Genomic DNA, 20,546 nt, shown 5'->3' with positions numbered 1-20,546 from the left:
TCTTGGGTATAAATCTAGGAGCAGAATTGCTGAATCATATGGTAACTCAGTATTTAATGTTTTGAGAAACTGCCAGACTGTTTTCCAAAGTGACTGCATCATTTTATATTTTCATACACCAGTAGTGTATGAGGGTTCCAGTTTCTCCACATTCTCATCAACACTGTCATTTTGATTAGAGCCATCCTCATAGGTATGAAGGGATATTTCACTGTGGTTTCAATTTACATTTCTCTAATGGTTAATGATGTTGAGCATCTTTTCATGTGCGTTGTGGCCACTTCTATATTTTCTTTGAAGAAATGTATATATAGAGGCTTTGCCCATTTTTAATTGGATTATTTGTCTTTTAAATGTTGAGTTTTAACATTCTTTATTTTTTTAATTAATTTATTCATTTTCATTTTTGGCTACATTGGGTCTTCGTTGCTGTGTGCGGGCTTTCTCTAGTTGTGGCGAGCAGGGGCTACTCTTTGTTGCAGTGTGCGGGCTTCTCATTGCGGCGGCTTCTCTTGTTGCGGAACACGGGCTCTAGGCATGTGGGCTTCAGTAGTTGTGGCTCGTGGGCTCTAGAGCGCAGGCTCTCTTGTAGCACACGGGCTTATTTGCTCCGTGGCATGTGAGATCTTCCCGGACCAGGGCTCGAACCCATGTCCCCTGTGTTGGCAGGCGGATTCTTAACCGCTGAGCCACCCGGGAAGCCCGAGTTTTAACATTCTTTATATGTCCCATGTACTAGTCAAATATATGACTTGCAAATATTTTGTCTCATTTTCTGGGTTGTCTTTTCACTTTCTTTATGGTCTAGCCTGAAGCATTAAAAGTTCTTAATTTTAATGAAGTCTAATTTATCTGTTTAAATTTTTGCCACTTGTGCTTTCGTCCTAACCCAAGCTCATGAAAATTTACTCCTGTATTTTTCTAAGAGGTTTATAGTTTTAGCACTTACATTTAGGTCATTGATCCATTTTAAGTTGATTTCTGTATATGGTGTAACTTTAGGGCCCACCTTCATTCTTTCACATGTGTGTATCTAGTTGTCCCGGCACCATTTGTTGAAAAGACAGTACTTTCCCCACTGAAATGTCTTGGCACCCTTATTGAAAATCAGTTGGCTATAAATGTGGAGGTTTATTTCTGGACTTTCAATTCTATTTCATTGATCTGTATGTCTGACCTATGATGCAGCTGTTCTTGATCAGAGATTCCAGGTAAATGCATGAGTTCATCAACCCGCAAGGTCAGGGCCTTACAGGATGAGGTGAGGATAAAGTGAGTTGATGTGACATCTTGTCACGGTACCTGTCTGGTGCACAGTCAAGGGAAAGATAACCTGGCTGCTCTAACTATTGCTATCCTCCTCGAAACAATGGAAAGAGGTTGCAAGAATGGGAAGATGTGGGAGCTCAGAGCCCTTTGGAGGAATGTGAGTCATGCCTGTGGCTGGAGTGTGTGTATGTGGTGGGTGGACGCACATGTCAGGAGACTGGTTTTATCCTGGAGGCTGCGTGGAATACTGAGGGGTATGAGGTAGAGGATGACATGGTAGAGAATTCTGTAGGAATTCTGTAGAGTAGAACTTATGTCCACAGGCTCGGATCATGAAGCCATTTTTATATTTAGAGCTTGAGCTCAGTGACTTGTCTCTGAGCTTTGTTTGAATTTGGCAACAACAGAAAAGGGTGCATCCCCAGTGCCTGGGGCTTGACTGCTGATGAATTTGTTGGCAGACCCTGTTTTCTGGCCAGAGCTAAGGCCAGTCTGAGGTTGGGTTGTGAGGTCCTGGACATCACTCGCTTCTTGGGCCTCCAACAGGAAATCCTGGTTTCTTTTTGTTTCGGGGAAGTTTGCTGACAAACACATTCAGTCTCCTTTTCCGCCAGTGCCACAGGAAATTCCACACCATGCGTGTGGCTTTTTCTGCCCCCACTGTGAGTGCGTCATGACCATGACTCAGAATAGCATTTGCCAAGCCCTGGAAGATACCTTTAGTTTTTGTTAATATCTTAAGTGCATACTCGATCGTGAGAAATGACTGCTTCTACCCAAACTTTAAAACTACCTAGACTTTTAAATGAAAAACGATTTTTCTTTTAATTGGAGAAAGGGTACTTCTCATAGAGAGCAGCTCGTGATCACAAAACATTTCAGAGACATTGGGATACAGAGATTAATCAGAGAAAAGTTTTGCTCCTTACTCTTTTGAGTGCTAATAATATAGCTGACACTTGCACGGTGCATTGTTAAGTGTTTTCCATATATTATTAACTCATTTGCTCCTTACAAAAGCTGTATGAGTGGGCTTCCCTAGTGGCGCAGTGGTTGAGAGTCCACCTGCCGATGCAGGGGACACAGGTTCGTGCCCCAATCCGGGAAGATCCCACATGCCGCGGAGCGGCTGGGCCCGTGAGCCGTGGCCGCTGAGCCCGCGCGTCCGGAGCCTGTGCTCCGCAACGGGAGAGGCCGCAACAGTGAGAGGCCCGCATACCGCAAAAAAAAAAAAAATCAGTATGAGGTAGGAACTGTGCTCCCATTCTATAGGAGAGAAGACTGAGACACAAAGAAGTTAAGTCCACAGTCCTATAGCTAGCCTGGTAGCCAGTCTCCAAAGATGCCTCTTGCTCCCACCACTGCCAACCATGAACCATGCCTTCCAGTATTCATTATTCATGCCCTTGAATCTGAGGTGGCCTCTGGCTCACTTTCTTTTCTTTCTTTTTTTTTTTTTTTTTTTTTGCGGTACGCGGGCCTCTCACTGCTGTCGCCTCTCCCGCCACGGAGCACAGGCTCCGGACGCACAGGCCCAGCGGCCATGGCTCACGGGCCCAGCCACTCCGCGGCATGTGGGATCTTCCCAGACCAGGGCACGAACCCGTGTCTCCATCGGCAGGCGGATTCTCAACCACTGCGCCACCAGGGAAGCCCTGGCTCACTTTTTGATCAGTAGAATTCAGCAGAAGTGATGCTGTATGACTTCCCACGTCTAAGTCGTAAGAAGCTCTGAAGGTTCCACCTGGAGCTCTTGGCATGTTTATTCTCGGGAAGCCCACCACTGTTTTAAAAGTCCAGCTGCGCTGAGACCACCATACTGTGAGGGAAGCCCAAGCTAGTCACATGGGGCAGCCGAGAGGCTCAGGCAGCCTCCAACTGGCCCAGCTGAGATAGGAGCAAAGCCGTGGAGGACCAGCTCAATTGAGCCTTAAGATGATTCCAGCCCCAAATGCCACCTGACTTTCACCTCATGTCAGACCCCAATTGAGACCCACCCAGCTGAGCCCAGTCAACCCTCAGACGGGATGTTAACCACAAGAGGCAATGACATAAACCCCTGCCCTTTTGTCTGTCTGTCTGTCTGTCTTTCTCTCTCTCTCTCTCTCTCTCTCTCTCTCTCTCTCTCTCTCTCTCTCTCTCTCTCTCTCTCTCTCTCGCACACATACACACACAGAGAGAAAACAGCACTGGGGAAAGGTACCACGTGGGGCACATTTCCACATAACTGACACTTCTCCCCTACACACACCAAACCTCCTGGGTTTTTTTCCTTTAGTAGTTTTTGGTAGTAGTCTTTGGGAAAGATAGCACACGCTGCCCTGCATTCTCATTCCAAGGGTAGTGGGGGACTTCCCTGGTGGCACAGTGGTTAAACATCCTCCTGTTGGGCTCCCCTGGTGGTGCAGTGGTTGAGAGTCCTCCTGCCAATGCAGGGGACACGGGTTCGTGCCCCAGTCCAGGAAGATCCCACATGCTGCAGAGCGGCTAGGCCCGTGAGCCATGGCTGCTGAGCCTGCCCGTCCGGAGCCTGTGCTCCGCAACGGGAGAGGCCACAACAGTGAGAGGCCCACGTACCCCCCAAAAAAAAAAAAAAAAAAGAATCCGCCTGCCGATGCAGGGGACAGAGGTTCGAGCCCTGGTTCGGGAAGATCCAACATGCCGCGGAGCAACTAAGCCCGTGCGCCACAACTACTGAGCCTGCGCTCTAGAGTCCGCGAGCCACAACTACTGAGCCCGTGTGCCACAGCTACTAAAGCCCATGCACCTAGAGCTTGTGCTCTGCAAGAAGAGAAGCCACCACAATGAGAAGCACACGCACCGCAATGAAAGAGTAACCCCTGCTCGCTGAAACTAGATAAAGCCCGTGTGCAGCAACAAAGACCCAACACAGCCAAATAAATAAATAAAATTCTTTTTTTAAAAAAAAAGGGTAGTGGAAGAGGAAGAAGCTTACTTACGTTGAATGTCCACCCTGCACCATGCTCTGCTAGGTCCTCTTGGTCCATTGCTCATGTACATACCATGTGTCAGTTATCAGGCGCTTTAGTGTTAACAGCACCAAGATAGACCCTGTTGCTGCTTTCTGAAACGTACGGGGGTGGAGGGAGGGTTGAGGTAGATGGATGAGCTAAAATGCAGAACAAATGAACTTGACACGAAAACTTGAAGGAAACAATTGCAGAGTCCCACTGCAAGCGTAGTCCTTCTTTTTGGGGGGGGCAGGGATCCTAGTTCCCCGACCAGGGATCGACCCCGTGCACCCTCTGCAGTGAAAGCACTGCGTAGTCTTAACCACTGGACCGCCAGGGACGTCCTGGGTGGTCCTACTTTAGATGGGTAGTGAGAGGAGGGCTCTCCGAGGAGGTGGCATCTAAGCTCAGACCTGCAGAATGGAGGGAATAGCCTGGCAGAGAGTTGGGGGAACAGCATTGCAGGCAAAGGCCAGAGGGAGCGGGCAGGTCAGGAAAGGCTGGAGGCTGGGGAGTGGCCGGGAGGTGGTGAGCAGTGAGGTCAGGAGGGGCTGCTGGTGGGAGTTGTTGGCCTTAAGGAAGCACGTAGATTTTATTCTGAGAGGAACAGAAGGATTATCTTTTTTACCCTTCTCTTGATTGCCCAGAATTATCTCTGTGGACAGCCAGGTGTTCTCCTTCTGGGCAGTCACAGATGCAGCCCGGCTCTGCCACTCAGTTTCTGTGTGTCCGTTTGGTTGGTGGATGGTTGGCTTTCTCTTCCCTTGACGCCAGGTTGTCGCTGTCATTTCTTCTTCTGTCGTACCTGTTCTCAGGTACCCTCTCCCCTCTGTTCCCCTTCTACCCTGTGAATGATGCACTGAAGCCCTAGTGCAGTGATTCTCAGGCTCCCGGGAACATGTTAATATGCTATTTCCTGGCCTCAAGCACAATTTGGGGGGATCTGGAGTGAGACGCAGAAAACCGCGTGTCCAGGGGTCCTGGTGCAGGAGGTCCCCACTTTGAGGAATCTGGGGTAGTGCTGAGCCAGCCCCCTCCTACTCTTATGCTCTCTGCCACCTCCAAACCAGGTGAAAGAAGATCACAAACTTGGAAAACCTACCCAAATGGACTTGAGCTGTGTCCCATGTCCCTTTCACCAGTGTGAAAGGATAGGGCGGAGGATATAAGTGGTTGGGGGTGGTCTTTGGGTGGGGTGAGAGGCAGCGCAGTGCCGGGCCGGGGTCTGTGACTAACCAACATCCTCCCAGGTGAGGGCTTTGACGGGGAGCAGGGGTAACTTTACCCCACAGTGGTCACCAGGTAATCAGGTGACTCTAGCCTTGTGAGCATCTGACAGGGACTGCTGGCCTGACACTGCGGTCCTCTGCCTGTGCCTTCACTCCATATAGGAGCACCCCCAAACCATTCTAGACTTCTTTGGAAGTTAGGGGTTTTAGAACCTCTAGAGAAAAGTAAAGAGATTTTTTTTTTAAAGATCCTCGTTTATATTTTCAAATGTTTAATAACTTCACTGCTATAATGGGGACATTCTTGTTATATAACCTCCATACCTAATGTTATGTATGGCAAAAGCTCTCTGCCCCACCATCACTGTGCACCCATGGGGGCACCCCCAGACCGGAGGGTGGGAGTGATCGATTGTAAATGCAGAGTTCTAGGCGGGAGAAGAGCAGTATCATCTGAGAAACATGGGCCTAGGACATTTTTCCATTTTCCTGGCTCTTCCACTGACCAGCTGGGTGACCTGGGTGAGTTATTCCACCTTTGTGACCCTTAGTTTCCTCCTCTGTAAAATGGGAGGAAAAATGCTTTTCCCTCACAGAGTTAGATCTGAATAATCGTGTCAATATCTAAGTGGTCCATAGGCATTAGGTCTGAAACATGCTCAGAGTGAGAGGACCCAGAGTGGACAGAGGGCAGGTTCAGGTGCCCGTGCTGGTGGGGAGGCATCTCCAGCTAGTAGAAACATGCTGAAAATAGTAGCAGCGCTTCCAGGGCATCTTTGTTTTCCATCATTGTGGGCCCTGGAGGAGGCTGACCTGAGCTCAAATCTCAACACCCCTACCTTACTGTGGGACCCTCTGAGTCTCAGTTTACACTTTTATGAAGTGAGGAAACTCCCCACCCCAGTTCTTGGAAGATAAAGTGACATAACATGTACCAGCCATTCGGCATACAGTTGTATTGAAGAACTGTTGGTGATGGTAGTCTTGTTCACTTCCTGGAACTGGGGTGGTCCCCGAAAGACCCACCAGGGTCGCAGGGTCAGCTTGGCCAAGTGCCCCAGAATTACCCTGGAGAGTAGATCTCACCCCCCACCACTTATATCCTCCGCCCTATCCTTTCACACTGGTGAAAGGGACGTGGGACACAGCTCAAGTCCATTTTGGTAGGTTTTCCAAGTTTGTGATCATCTCTTCCTTCACTTGATTTGGAGGTGGCAGAGAGCACAGTAGACTTGACAGTAGATCTGTAGAAAGGGTGCTGAGAGAATGCAGCCACGGAATGCCGTTGGGAAACCTGCTTCAGAGAATGACCCAGAGGAGGTATCCTCTCGTGGCGAGGGCCCTGGCTCTTGTCACGTTTCCAGTTCTTTTTGCCATAATCCTCTTTCTGGTATCTGGGGGTATTTCTCACATGTGCCGTGACACTTTCCTCTAGAAACCTCCAGTTCACCTGGATTCTTTTCATCTCTTTCTCAAAACCATCCCCTGTTCGAATCCAAATCATGATGCAAAGCACAAGTCAGACCATTTATTCAGCGTTTCGCCTGTCTCAAGTACTCTTCGGAAGTACCCCCATTTTGTGTGGATGTGTGTACATGTTGAGATGAAAAATTCAAGTGACAGAAAGTTAAATGGTGAAGAACATTTGTCCCATCCACATTTCCAGTTCCTCTCCTAGAGTGAAACCCAGCAGCAGCCTCTTGGGCTTCCTCTGAGTAAGAAGGTCCTCTGCTCACTGCTCTGCACCAAGATTTTTCCACTTAGTAAATCTTGGAGCACAGCCAGGTCGGGACTTTAGAGCTGCCTCCTCCATATTCCACCATATAGCTGTGCCAGAATTAATAGCTGGTGTCCTTTGGATGGATGACATTCAGGCAGCTTCTAATCTTTTACTGTTACAGACAGTGCCACAGAATACAGTTTTGCACATACAGTGCAAGTATATACAGTTTGCACAGTCGTGTAATTGTCAGATACACTCCTAGCAGTGGCATTGCTGGATCAAAAGGAACTGTGGTCTTTTTTACTGTGTTAACTGATGCCAGAATGCCCTCTCTAGAAGATCTGCCTGTTTACATTCCCACCAACAATACAGAAGTGCCTCTTTCCACACATCCTCCCCAATTTAGGGCATTACCGATTTTGTTTTCATCTTCGCTTTATCTTTGCATTGTCTGATAGGTGAATGGCATCTCATTATAATTCTAATTTCACTTCTCACTGTTCTTGTGGTTGAGCATCTTTTCATATTTACAAATCTTCTCAAAGCAGTTCCTTTCCGGAGATATTTGACCATTTTGAAATACTGTTGGTAACTACATGGACTTTTGTTTAATTAAATAAGTGAGTCTTTTTTTTTAAATAAAGACCCCAGTGTGGGCTTACATGGTCCCCCCTGACTTGATCTGTCTTTCTATCTGTGACATAAACTCAGAAATAACTATCTCTGAGTAATGGTTTGGCTTTCGGAGTGGGTTAGCTTATAACTTAGTTGCTGGAGACGGTCTTCATGACTGGCTGTTGTCCAAATGCTCACAGAACACTCACTCAACGCTGGGAATGTTTAAAAGGAGGAACAGGGCAGGGCAGGGGGTCGGGGTCAGAGGTCGCTTGCAAGTCATTTGTTGATCCAAAGTTGTCACCCTCTGGGTTTAACATTTCTCTGCAGAAAATTATGACTTGAAGAAACATTGTCTCTTTGCCCTTCTGAACCACAAAATGACAAGATGCATTGTCAAAGTTGAAGCCTTGTTTGTAAATATTTGGCCTCATTGCACTTGGGTGGAGTCTATATACCATTGGCATTTTGCCTCAAGAAAATCCAATACAAGCACAAACTGCCTTTGCCTGATTTATAGACATATTGTATGAGACCTTCTTACCTGAGGTACACAAAGCCCACTTGAAAATGAGGAAGAGGCAATTTCCATGTGCGTGACACTTGATTTCCTGGATTCTATTAATTATAGTATTAGAAGGTTGAATCTGATGACTTCTTCAGCATCCCTGAAAGTCTCAAATTCTGTGACTTTTCCTCTGGTCATTTCTTTCAGCATAGAGGAGTTTGGAATGAAATGACAAGGAAATTAATCTTGCAGGGCAACTAACTGCCGCTATGGAAACATGCAAGGACCTTCAGATCAGCCCAACATGCCATAGCACATGAGTTCAGTGGAACGAATATAATAAAATGAAATGTGTTCCTTGCTAATCTTATCCCCTAGAGTTAGTCACTGAATATTCCTGTAACCATCCAGATGGTTTTACATTCTTATGCTGGTAATGGAACTTGATGGTATCTACTGTACAGGCACTAAATGGATTTTCCTGAGAATTTGACATTTTGTTTCAGAAAAGCTTGATATTCAGAACCACCATATATATCTTTAAGATTTGAAGGAATCCATATTGATCATCTGACCCATCTGATAGATGTAGAAACTGAGGCCATGTAAAGTGAAGTGGCTGAACCAGGCTCCAGGACATGTAGGTTTTTCCTAGTAGATTTTCACCAACTTCTGTCTCCAGCAAGGAGCCTCAAATGCCGTGTACTGTTGCTGTCTTTTTCTAGGGCTCAGACCTGCTTCTTAACCTAATTTTTAACCTGAAATGGAAAATGAAATATGAAACCCAATTTTCCCTTTGGATTGGTCACATGACCAGAAGCAGCCACGTTCACTGTGCTGAATGTTCAGGTAGAGCCTTTCTCAGTTCCCCATCTGTCCATGGTATGCTGTGATTTCGTGATGTGCGGGCTCTTCGGGGTCACGTGGCACCGTCTGCCCCATCGTTATCTTCACAACATCCCCCAGAGGAAGGAGAGACAGGCTGTGGGGCTAGCTTGTTTATTTTAGGAGGAAACAGGCACAGAAAAGTTAATTCACAAGGTCTTGGATTAAATTCCAAAGGGAGAGGAGTGGGAAGAGGAGCTAGAGGATAAACAACACCAAGCCCATCCCAGGACAGGCGCGGTCCTTGGTTTAATTTAAAATGTGGTGTGGGGCTCCCCTGGTGGCGCAATGGTTGAGAGTCCGCCTGCCGATGCAGGGGACGAGGGTTCGTGCCCCGGTCCGGAAAGATCCCACGTGCTGCGGAGCGGCTGGGCTCGTGAGCCGTGGCCGCTGAGCCTGCGCGTCCGGAGCCTGTGCTCCGCAACAGGAGAGGCCACAGCAGTGAAAGGCCCGCGCACTGCAAAAAAAAAAAAAAAGTGGTGTGTTCAGTGGCCAGACCACCTTCAGGCCAGGCACAGAGAGGCAGGGAACTCTATAACTGCGGGGATATTCTTGTAGCCAGTTACATTCTCCAAGCGGTGACCATCACCATGTGAAAACTACGAGGGGAACACACATGGAACCTCCACAAAAAGAGGTGACTGCTGTGCAGATGTGGAGGCTGCGGTGTCCATCCTCTCTGAGAGTCTTGTTGGATCTGGGAAGGGGCTTAGTATCAGCTCACTCCCACACCACCCACCCCAACTGTGTGGCTGGTCAGCTGCGAGAAGGAGAAAGCCGGCTGCAGAAGAGAGGGGAGGTGGGGAGGGAGGCAGGAGCAGTGTCTATACTCACTGCACACCTGCATGTTCCCGCTGCTCTTTGGGCACAGCTGAAGGGGGGCTGCCTCTGTCCCCAGCGGGGTGTGTAGCAAAGACACCACTTCACCCGCAGGGTTTCTTGAGATGGAAGTAAGCTGGAAAGCACTAGAAATCCAGACCCTAGTTGTAAACACCAATACAGAAGGAAGGGAATTCCACCTCAAGAATATTGCTGGGCTTCCCTGGTGGCGCAGTGGTTGAGAATCCACCTGCCGATGCAGGAGACACGGGTTCGTGCCCCGGTCCGGGAGGATCCCGCATGCCACGGAGCGGCTGGGCCCGTGAGCCATGGCTGCTGAGCCTGCGCGTCCGGAGCCTGTGCTCCGCAATGCGAGAGGCCACAACAGTGAGAGGCCCGTGTACCGCAAAAAAAAAAAAAAAAAAAAAAAAAAAAAAAAAAGAATATTGCTAGCCCAGTGCTATATGGGCCATGATTTTTTCCATGTTTATTTTTTTTATTACAAAAATAATATATGTTCATCGTAAAACACTTAAAAACTACTTTTTTAAAGACCAAAAAAGAGAAAATAAAAATCACCTCTAATCCCACCATCGTGGTGTACACACAGTGAGTGCAGTACAGTGGATAAAGTTGTAGGCTCTGGGATCAGCGTCCCTGGGTTTGAATCCTGGCTCCCCTGGGAAATAGCTGTGTGGCCTTGGGTTAAGTTTATCTTTTTTTTAAGGAATAACTCAAATTTATTGAGCACCTACTATGTTCAGTGGTAGATCCTGGGTGTAAGGTGGTAAACGGAATGAGGGGTGGTGTTTGCCCTCAGAATTTCTGTCGTATAATCACCAAATAAATATATCATTATAGAGAATAAGTGTTATGAAAGAAACATCACTGATGCTGGAAGAATATGTCACAGGGAAGCTGACTTAGTGTACACTGTTCTGCGTTAGGCTTTTGGGTTCTAGACATGATGACAGTCTCATCTAGAGGATGGGCTGTGGCAGAGAACAGACCCTCTCAGGAGGTGGGGAGGTGCAGCTCCACTCGGATCGGAAGGGCTCCTGGGGGGAAGTGCCCCGGAGGGATGGGTAACTGGAGACGGGAAAGAGGGAAGGCATCCCAGGCAGAAGGGAAAGTCAGAGGCAGGGAACTGCAGAATGCTTTGGATGAGCGGCAAAGAGCCCAGTGTGGTTTCTGGGGTGGGGAGGGTAGTTTAGTATGAGAACTGTGAGAAAAGGCTGGGGAGGTAAGCTGGGGCTAGTCGCCAAGACTCTGAAGACATTTATTCTAGAAGCAATCAAAGACTCACAGTTGGGGAGATTATCTGAACTCTGAGAAGGGGCGGGGATCAGTTGAGCGCTGGTTGGCAGAGGACGGAACCCGGGGACAGGAAGGGCAGTTAAGGGCACTGCCAGCACTCTCAATGCCTGTCTGGACAGTCAGTGCTGGACAACTGACTAGGTGCTGGAGGGACACAAAGATGGACATGACACCTCAGGGAACTCTGGGAGAGGGGCCGGCCCGTGTTACACAAACCAACACCACAGGTGCTGGGGAACGGATATGAATGCCCTGCATGCAACGGAGCTGTTAGCTCTGGGAGGGGCAGGCCAGGGCCCCAACAAAGAGGAGGAGAGGTCTGAGCAGAGTCCTGGTCTGTGGCCGGCTGGGCGAGTGGCCTTGCCCACCCCAAGAAGGGGACTAGGGGCAAGGGCAGGGAGAACCTGGCCTTGGTCTGACTGTCCTCCATTATCTTGCATCCTTTTATTGACACACATTTTATTTAAAACTCACGTAATAGGAAACTTGGCTTTGGAAAGAAACTGAAGCATTTTGTTGTTGTTGTTCTATTAAAAATAGCCTGCCAAATTCGCTTCCTCAGGGTCCCCTCCCTGTGTTTACCTGAGTCAGGCGGCCACTGCTGAAACCTCGGATGCCATTTCCTGGTGGGTCTTTTCAGCAGGGATGGTGACCACGGTCTCCACAGGGCTGTGACGGAAGCTCCTGATTGGGTGGAAAAGGCCCCTTCCTTCCTGCCTCCCCCCCTTGTTCCCAGAACGTGGAGCCAGGAATGCCAAGCTGGGATCTTCCACAGGACAAAGTCTCTTTCCCAGCTCACAGAGCTATATAGATTTGGGGTCCTTTTGCAAAGATAGAAAGTGTATTTTTAAACAACTGGACTGATTACATCTCTGTTTTGTTCCAGACTGTTAAAAGTTCCATTGGAAAGTCTTATAGAATTGAAATGTCTATAATTGAATGATGAATTTTTAACATATATCGAGCATCATGGGGACAGTTCTATTATTGTGTCGACTCCTGTGCCCTCCATGGACACTCTTACCTGCACACATACGTACACAATACCCACGTGCAAGCTCACCTGCACGTGTGCACACACACACACACACACACACACACACGCCCAGATCTGTGTGCACCCTGGGCCTTGTTGCATTCTGCCCAGCAGGAACTGATTCTCATAAACTCAGAACATTCTCTTCCCTGATCTGTCAGCATGAAAGGCTCTTTAATCACCTTGGCCATGAGGCAGGGCAATGTGAAATTACACGACTCTCAAAGTTTCAGTGGACAAGCCAAATTTTACATTAACCTCTGTGGTTAGGACCATTTTGACTGTTGCTAAATCCAGCTCCATACATGGCCAGATTTGTGACATAGTTCCCTGATGAACAGATATCAACTTCCTGATCTACTCAGCAATTTGTGGAGATGTATATCTCCAAACAAGTTTAGCAGCCTTGGATTTTTTCCTTCTCCCTTTCTTTCTCCTTTCCTTTCTTCTTTCCAGCCTTCTGTCCATCCTTTCTTCCTTTCTTCTCTTTTCCTTTCTTTCTTATTTATTTGTTTTTACTTTTTAAGTCAGTTTTATTGAAGTATAGTACATTATAATGCACTCACTTTAATTGTACAGCTTGTTGATTTTTGACAGATTTGCAAATTTACTCATGTACTCATGTTTCTCGTGTAACCACCACCATCTTCAATAGAAACTTTCTGTCACCCTGAGAAGTTCCTTCTTCATTTGTGCCACTTTGCAGTCAGTCCCAGCCCCATCCTCAGCCACAGGCAACTCCTGATCTGCTCTCTGTCACTGTAGCTTAGCTTTGCCTGTCCTACAATTTAATATAAATGGAATCGTACAGTATGTGCTCTTTAGGGCCTGGCTTCTCCCACTTGGCATGTTTCTGAGATTCATCCGTGTGGCTGCATGTGTCAGTAGCTCATTCCGTTTATCACTGAATAGTAATCCACTGCATAGAGGCACCACAGTTTATCCATTCACCTGCCAAAGGACATTTGGATTATTTCCAGTTTGGGGCTATTCTGGGTAAAGCTAGCAGCCTCATTTTTATGGCAGTATGTCCCTCAGCAACAGTTCCAAACACGTCCTCGGCACTTGATAATTATTAATTAATCCATTAAAAAAAATTTTTGTATTTGAAATGCCTTGTTAAATTCCAAGATGTTTAGTGTCTTTTCCATTTCCAGAGAGACATGTTCAAAAAGATTGTTTCGAGCAGGGAAATTTAGGGGAATTCCTTTGTGGTCCAGTGGTTAGGACTCTGCGCTTTCACTTCTGAGGGCCTGGATTCGATCCCTGGTCAGGGAACTAAGATCCTGTAAGCCGCGAGGTGCGGCCCCCAAAAAAGGGGGGGATTTTGAACATTTTCCCACAGAAAACATTGAGTCAGTGTAGGAAGCAGGGTAGGAAGCCCCCCCCCTTCCCAGGCATTCCCAGCCCAGTTGGGAGGCAACTGTGAACTAACGGAGTTCAGTTCTCTGGGGGGCTAGGGGCACACTGCGGGAGCCCAGGAGGACTGGAGGTCACAGTTGGGTCTCTAAGGCTGAGTCAGAGCTGCAGTGTTTCCGCTCAGAAGTAGGCACCAGGTGGACAGTGCTGTCCAGACCAAAAGACAGTCAGCTCAAAATGTAAGGACACTATGTAGGCCAGAAAAACAGCAGCCAAGGGCACGTTCAGTCTGAGGGCCACTGGTTTGCAATGTTGTTTTAAGTGGTAGCTTCATCACAGACCTACTTAGCATAGTGTAGCTGACTGTAGCGATGACAGGACTCTGACGGCCCTCTGTAACAGAATCTCTGGGGTACTTCATTGCTCTCTGCCCGTTGAGTACGAATGTTTGCCCTGAGCTGTCCCAGCCAGCACAGGTGTGCACAGGCCTTTCCTAGGCCAGAGGGGAATCCTGTGGTTGGAATCATCGCTCTGTTTCAGGAATAACCCAGGGTCTTTAAGACCAACTGGTAGAACTCCGTCTGTTTCACAAGCAAGGAAAGAAAGGCCACTGCTAGCTCTGTTCGTAAGATATGAATGGTTTGTGCTTGGTAGGTATATTCTATTAGCTATTTTCTGAGCACTGATTCTCTCATTTGGCTCAAGCATCATTGCATTGTCACCTTTACCCTAATTAATTTTGTTTTCTCTATGACTGCAGACTATACCTCACCCCAGCCAGGCATCCTTCAACAAATATTTATTGTGTCCCCGCCATGCATTGGGGACTAGATAACGAGGATTTTTTAAATAACCAGTAGATAACATCTTGGAGAGCTTTCCAGGTGCCAAGATGATTCTAAATGCTTCACATACATTAACTCCACAGCCCCATGAAGTATATGGATACTATTATTAGCCCCATTTTATAGATGAGGAAATGAGGCACAGAGAGGTTAAGTAACATGCCCAAGGTCACAGAATTAGTAAGTGATGGAGATAGATCAGATCCCAGGCAGCCTGAGTCCAAAGCCCACACTGATAATCACTCTCTTTTGTCACCATGAGGAAGATGTGGTCCCTACGGTTAAAGAATTTATGATCTAATGAGAGAGTCCTGTATATCCATTGGATTATAATCCCCTGTGTAAAGTTGTTTAGTAGGAGCATAAACAAAGGGCTCTGGGAGCTCAGAAGAGGGAGTAACTGAGTCCACCTTTGTGAGGGAGGGGGGCAGAATTAATAATGAAAGTTTATATTTATTGAAAGTTTACTAAGTCTCAGCACTGTGCTGAGCATGTTAAAAGCATTTTCTTATGCAGTCATTCAACAACCTGGTTTTACAGATGAGAAAATTGGAGCTTATAGAAGTTAAGTAACATGTCACTTAAGTTTTCCCCAGGTGTTTTGAAGAATGATGAGGTTTGGGGCTAGATTTCTAGGTCCTAAGCCAGGGGAGAAGGGCTTGCCAGGGCCAGGCCCAGCATGAGCAAAGATGGAGGAGCTTTCATGAATTTTAAAATCCATCTTCAAATAAGCAGATTTAAATCCTGTGTTTCCTCTGTTCTGTGCTGTACCATCTAACCATGTATTGGTAACTTTTTAGAATAAAAAGAAACTACTTTAAATGTGTCTTGTTTTACTGACCAGCAATAACACAGACACATCTTTACCATCCCATGCATTGGTCTTCATTCTAAGGCAGTGATCCTCAAACTTTACTGGGCATTACAATTGTCTGAGGAGCTTATAAAATGCCGGTCACCCTTCTCTACTTTGAAATGAAAGTGTCAGATGACAAGAAAGCAAACTCTTAAGTTTACTGAAGAACTGCATGCATAAATATTTCTACTATTATATTTTGAAGTTACTACATAGTTCATTCCCCTTGTGCCTAAAATATAATCTTTTTTATTCAGAATGATGACCAGTCCTCAGTCGAAACCTTAAATCATTGCAGGCTTCAGTTTCATTCACCATCCTATGCTTACTAAAGCCAGAATAATGTATAAATATGTTGTAGAGGCTTTGTAAACAGCTCTCATTTAGCCAAAAATAAAATTAAATCTGAATACTCTAAAAAGGAGTAATAAAGTAAAATAAAATGCAAGTCACCAAGCCCAGCCCCAGGGATTCTGATTCCACGGTTCTAGAGAGAGGCTAGGAGTCTAAATTTTAACAAATCCCATACTTGATTCTGATGCAAGACCAGGCTTTGAGAATCAGTGGTCTCTAGGTCCTTCTGAATAATTTTCCTTCAGCAGGCAAACTAAATAACATATCATTAAACTAGATCCTTCCTTTAAAATCAGCTGATACAGGTTTCCCTGGGGCCGCAGTGGATAAGAATCCTCCTGCCAATGCAGGAGACACAGGTTCATTCCCTGGTTCAGGAAGATCCCACATGCCACGGAGCAGCTAAGCCCATGTGCCACAGCTACTGAGCCTGTGCTCTAGAGCCCGTGAGCCACAACTGTTGAAGCCCGCGCACCTAGAGGCCATGCTCCACAACAAGAGAAGCCACCACAGTGAGAAGCCCACGTACCACAACCATGAGTAGCCCCCACTCGCCGCAACTAGAGAAACACCGCGCACAGCATCGAAGACCCAACACAGCCAAAAATAAATAAATAGATAAATAATTTTAAAATTTAAAAATCAGCTGGAACTTTTTGGTAGACAGATATTTGGTGCCTTTCTTATATCATGAAGGTATAAGAATTGAGAAGACCTATTCAGCCTTAAAATGGAAGGAAATTCTGATACATGCTGTAACATGGATGAACCTTGAGGACATTATGTTAAGTGAAATCAACCAGTCACAAAAAGACAAGTACTGTATGATTCCACTTATGTGACGTATTTAGGACAGTCAAATTCATAAAGGCATAAAATAGAATAGAGGTTGCCAGGGGCTGGGGGAGGAGGGGATGGACACATTGTTTGGTGGGTACAGTTTCAGTTTGGGAAGACGAAAAGCATTCTGGAGATGGATGATGGTGATGGTTCCACAACAGTATGAATGCACTTAATACCACTAAACTGTACACTTAAAAATGATAAAATAATAACAACAACTGTATGTGGGGAAAAAATTGAGCAGACCGACCTCTCCTGGCTTTGATAATTCTTTGCTTTCTTCTGAGACACTTGATGATTTTTTTCACCTTTGATTGTGTTGCCTAATGTGTAACAAGCAATCTTTTACACCTGCTTAATGACAAACAAAACAGTTCTACTTCCCTATACTACTTAATCTCATTACACTTTCAACATTACTTTAAAAGAGAAGAGTATGGACGTGCAGCCATTCCTCCTGAGATGAGTACTGGCTTCACTTATAGTAAACTTACATCTGGCAGTTCTGTTTCCAGTAACTTTTTATTTCCCTGAAGCATTAGAATGAAGTCTTTTTTAAAGTAACTATTAGGAACCCAAATTTAAGTTAAAGTTTAAGCACATGAGGTACTATTGAGGCCAACTGCTGAACCTCGGTGGCCCTTGGAGGAGGAGAGACGTGTCTGCATGGCTGGATTTGCACGGTGCATGCACATGGGGGAGGTGACAGCTATTGGAGTGGCAAGTTTCTTTTGGCACTGATTGTAAGAGCATGTAGAGTTTGGAAATATTCAAATGTGGGGATAGATTATTTACCAGCCATGGTCCTTGGTAGCAAACCAAAGAAGCTGATTCTGGCTAACTTAAGCAGAAAAGGGATTTTTCAGAAAATCAGGCTGTTCACAGAACTGATGGGAAAGTTGGAGAGCTGGGCTCAAAAACTAGGTTAGGAAGCTACCATCACTCTCTAAACTCAGCTACCTCTGCCAGAAATAAATCCTCATGTTCCCTGTGTCTTTGCATCATTCCCTCAAGATTCAACACCATCCTCTGGTAGGAGATGACTGTCTGATTCTAGATCACCTACCTGTACCCCAGCCTGCTAACGAGTGGGGCAAGAGTCTGTCTGCCATGCCTTCAGCGTCTGTGGCCCCTGAGGGACCCTCCCGCAACCCCCACGGGACAGGAAGGGTGTTCAGCAAAATACAACTCGTGTCCTCTCCAGTGTGCCCTCTGGACACAGCCTTTTCTTTCATCTGTTTGGGAACCTTCATTTACCAAGGGAGAGAGGCTTTGGGTCAGAGAGATAAGTCGATCATCCCTATTGGAAAAGTAAATCCATAAGCAGGGCCCTCGGTGGGTGGTTCCAAAATGCCCTCCTGGTCCCCAGGGAACAGCACCATCTTTCATCTGCTGAGGATCTGCTACCCGGAATCTGGGCTCTTTGGCACACAAGTCAGCTTCGAATGACAGAACTTGTGTTACCTTAGAAGGAGGTTTGTTCTGGCCTCAGAGGGACAGAACTCGAGTGGAATCTTGACTCTGAATATTCACATACTACTCTGTGACCCGTTCAATAGGTCTTTGATTTTCCTCTGATCTAAACTGGCTGCTGACAGCCATGAAAATAAACTCTGGCCCACGTTCTGGGAACTACCTTTGTCCTCCTTGTCCCTGGTGGAGTCAGGGAGTGATGCAGAAGGAAAGAGAAGTGAAAAGCCTGAGCTGGCAGCATATGCACATGTGTGATGACCTAAAGTCCCGCATCTGGGGGCTGTGGTTTCCTCTGGAGAGGAGGTTGAGGCTAGGGCTTGGGGAGCGGTGCACAGAGGGCTTCAGCATTTCTGAATGTTTTCTTTATTTAAATGTGTCTGAATCCAGTTTGTTTGTCCACCTACTCCCCTTACACCCGTTCTTCGATTCATGGAAACTTTAGTCCACGGACCCCCCTTATTTCTGCCTAATAGCTCATTCTCCTTTAGACACTTTCTCATCCACCTTAGACGCCTCACTCCCTCCATCCCCAGAATCAACCAGAATCCCAAAACTGGTGTAACTTATTTTTTTCTGTGCTGTAGTATATATCCATAGGCTGTTGAGTGGTGCTTTGTTTTTTACATTGTAAGTGAATGTTATCAAACTATACATGTCCTTTTGAAACTGATTTTTTACTCACCAATTTGTGAGAGATTTGCTGTGTTGACAAGTGAAGATCTAGTTCATTCTCACTGCTATGTGGTATTTTGTTATATAAATAAACTAGACTTCAATTTTTTTAAGGATGTGAAGCAAACAAGACCAAGTGTCAAAATTTCTTAAAGGTACAAGGTGGGCATATCAGCATTCATCACATTATTCTCTAGACTTTTCTATGTGTTTGGAAGTTTTCAAAATCTAAAAAAGAGGCAAGAGCACTAAAGTAGGGTCAGGAAGAATCCCATCTGTGTTCTGACTGGGCTGCACTGAGGCTCTGATTCCAGAGCTAATCAGACTGAGAATAAAAATAAACCTGTAGAACTGGCCCCTCTTGTTTGCTTCTCATGGGACTTGCCTCCCTGGAGAAATGCCTGAAAATCTTGACCACAGGCGCAGAGGAGTGTTGATTTAGCTGCACGATTTGTGTATTGGTACGTGGCCAAAGTGAACTAAACAGAATTGTCATGGGCCTAGTCATTTTTAGAAAGAAACTGGCGAGAGACCATTTCTCGGAATGGCTGTGAGACACAATTTTTAAAATATTTACAACATATTTAGGATATAAATAGTCCAAATGATAAATATAGGTCACAGTTTTGGCCAGGCCAAACTTTGATCTCCTTAACATTCTTAAAAACTTAAAGAGAAGGCGATTTCTCTTTTGTGGTACTTCCTGGACACCCCATGGGACTCCAAGTGGCTTCTAGTTTTTCTTCCTTCTCCAGCTCTGGAACTTTCAGAAAGGTGAGGCTTTGACAGAAATTACGAGCTTTTGACCCATGGCCTGCCTTTTTACAGAGCCATTGATCAATTTTGCCATTGAGCCAAAAGACTGTACTAGGTGAAAAAAGAGACTCCTGGGGGACTAAATGAAATTACATATATGGAAGTAAGCATTGCCCACTCAAAGTGACCACGAGCCCCTCTATATCCCCTATTTCGTCCCATGGAAGGGCTCCCAGGGTCCCCAGCATTTAACTCGATGCATCCAGCCCAGGGGGCCCCATTTGAAATGATTTTCAGATCGAGAGGCCTCCCCCGCCTCCAGCTTGGAGACAGGGCTCTCTCCTCGGCAGCTGCTGGAGACCCAGGTGGTTCCGAGCCCTCCCGGCAAGCGTGTCCCCTGCAGCAGCCGCCTGCACTAATGTGCCCTTCCCTCCCCACAGGGTATGACTTCTGCCAGGTCCTGCAGTGGTTTGCTGAGCGGGTGGACAGGATCATCCTGCTCTTCGATGCACACAAACTGGACATCTCAGACGAGTTCTCGGAGGCCATCAAGGCCTTCCGGGGCCAGGACGACAAGATCCGCGTGGTGCTGAACAAGGCTGACCAAGTGGACACGCAGCAGCTGATGCGTGTCTATGGGGCCCTCATGTGGTCCCTGGGCAAGGTCATCAACACTCCCGAGGTGCTGCGCGTCTACATCGGCTCCTTCTGGGCACAGCCCCTGCAAAACACTGACAACCGCCGGCTCTTCGAGGCCGAGGCCCAGGACCTGTTCAGAGACATCCAGAGCCTTCCTCAGAAGGCGGCCGTGCGCAAACTCAATGACCTCATCAAGCGAGCGAGGCTGGCCAAGGTAAGCCGGAGACACCACCACCAGCACCACCCCCCCGCGGCAGCCTCTGCAGGGGACCCTCCCCGCACTCTCCTCTCTAAGGGAAAGTTTGAGGGAGGCTCCACTCCAGGAGCCTCGGGGGACAGGACGTGGAATGGGTTAGGAAGAGAGCCCCACAATCAG

The 20,546-nt window shown here is 46.8% G+C and overlaps 1 protein-coding gene across 1 annotated transcript in view; it reads left to right on the top strand.

The window, feature by feature from the left end:
- EHD4 (EH domain containing 4) overlaps positions 1 to 20,546 on the top strand; it is a 95,211-nt gene that overhangs the window by 54,140 nt on the left and 20,525 nt on the right. Inside the window, exon 4 of the mRNA XM_059058055.2 lies at positions 19,972 to 20,384. Coding sequence (XP_058914038.1) covers positions 19,972 to 20,384 — 413 coding nt within the window. The remainder of the gene's footprint in view (positions 1 to 19,971; positions 20,385 to 20,546) is intronic.

The sequence above is a fragment of the Kogia breviceps genome, chromosome 3 (genome assembly GCF_026419965.1).
Source record: "Kogia breviceps isolate mKogBre1 chromosome 3, mKogBre1 haplotype 1, whole genome shotgun sequence".
Lineage (NCBI taxonomy): Eukaryota > Metazoa > Chordata > Mammalia > Artiodactyla > Physeteridae > Kogia > Kogia breviceps.
The sequence above is the reverse complement of the archived record's forward strand: the minus strand, read 5'-3'. Positions and strand labels throughout refer to the sequence as shown.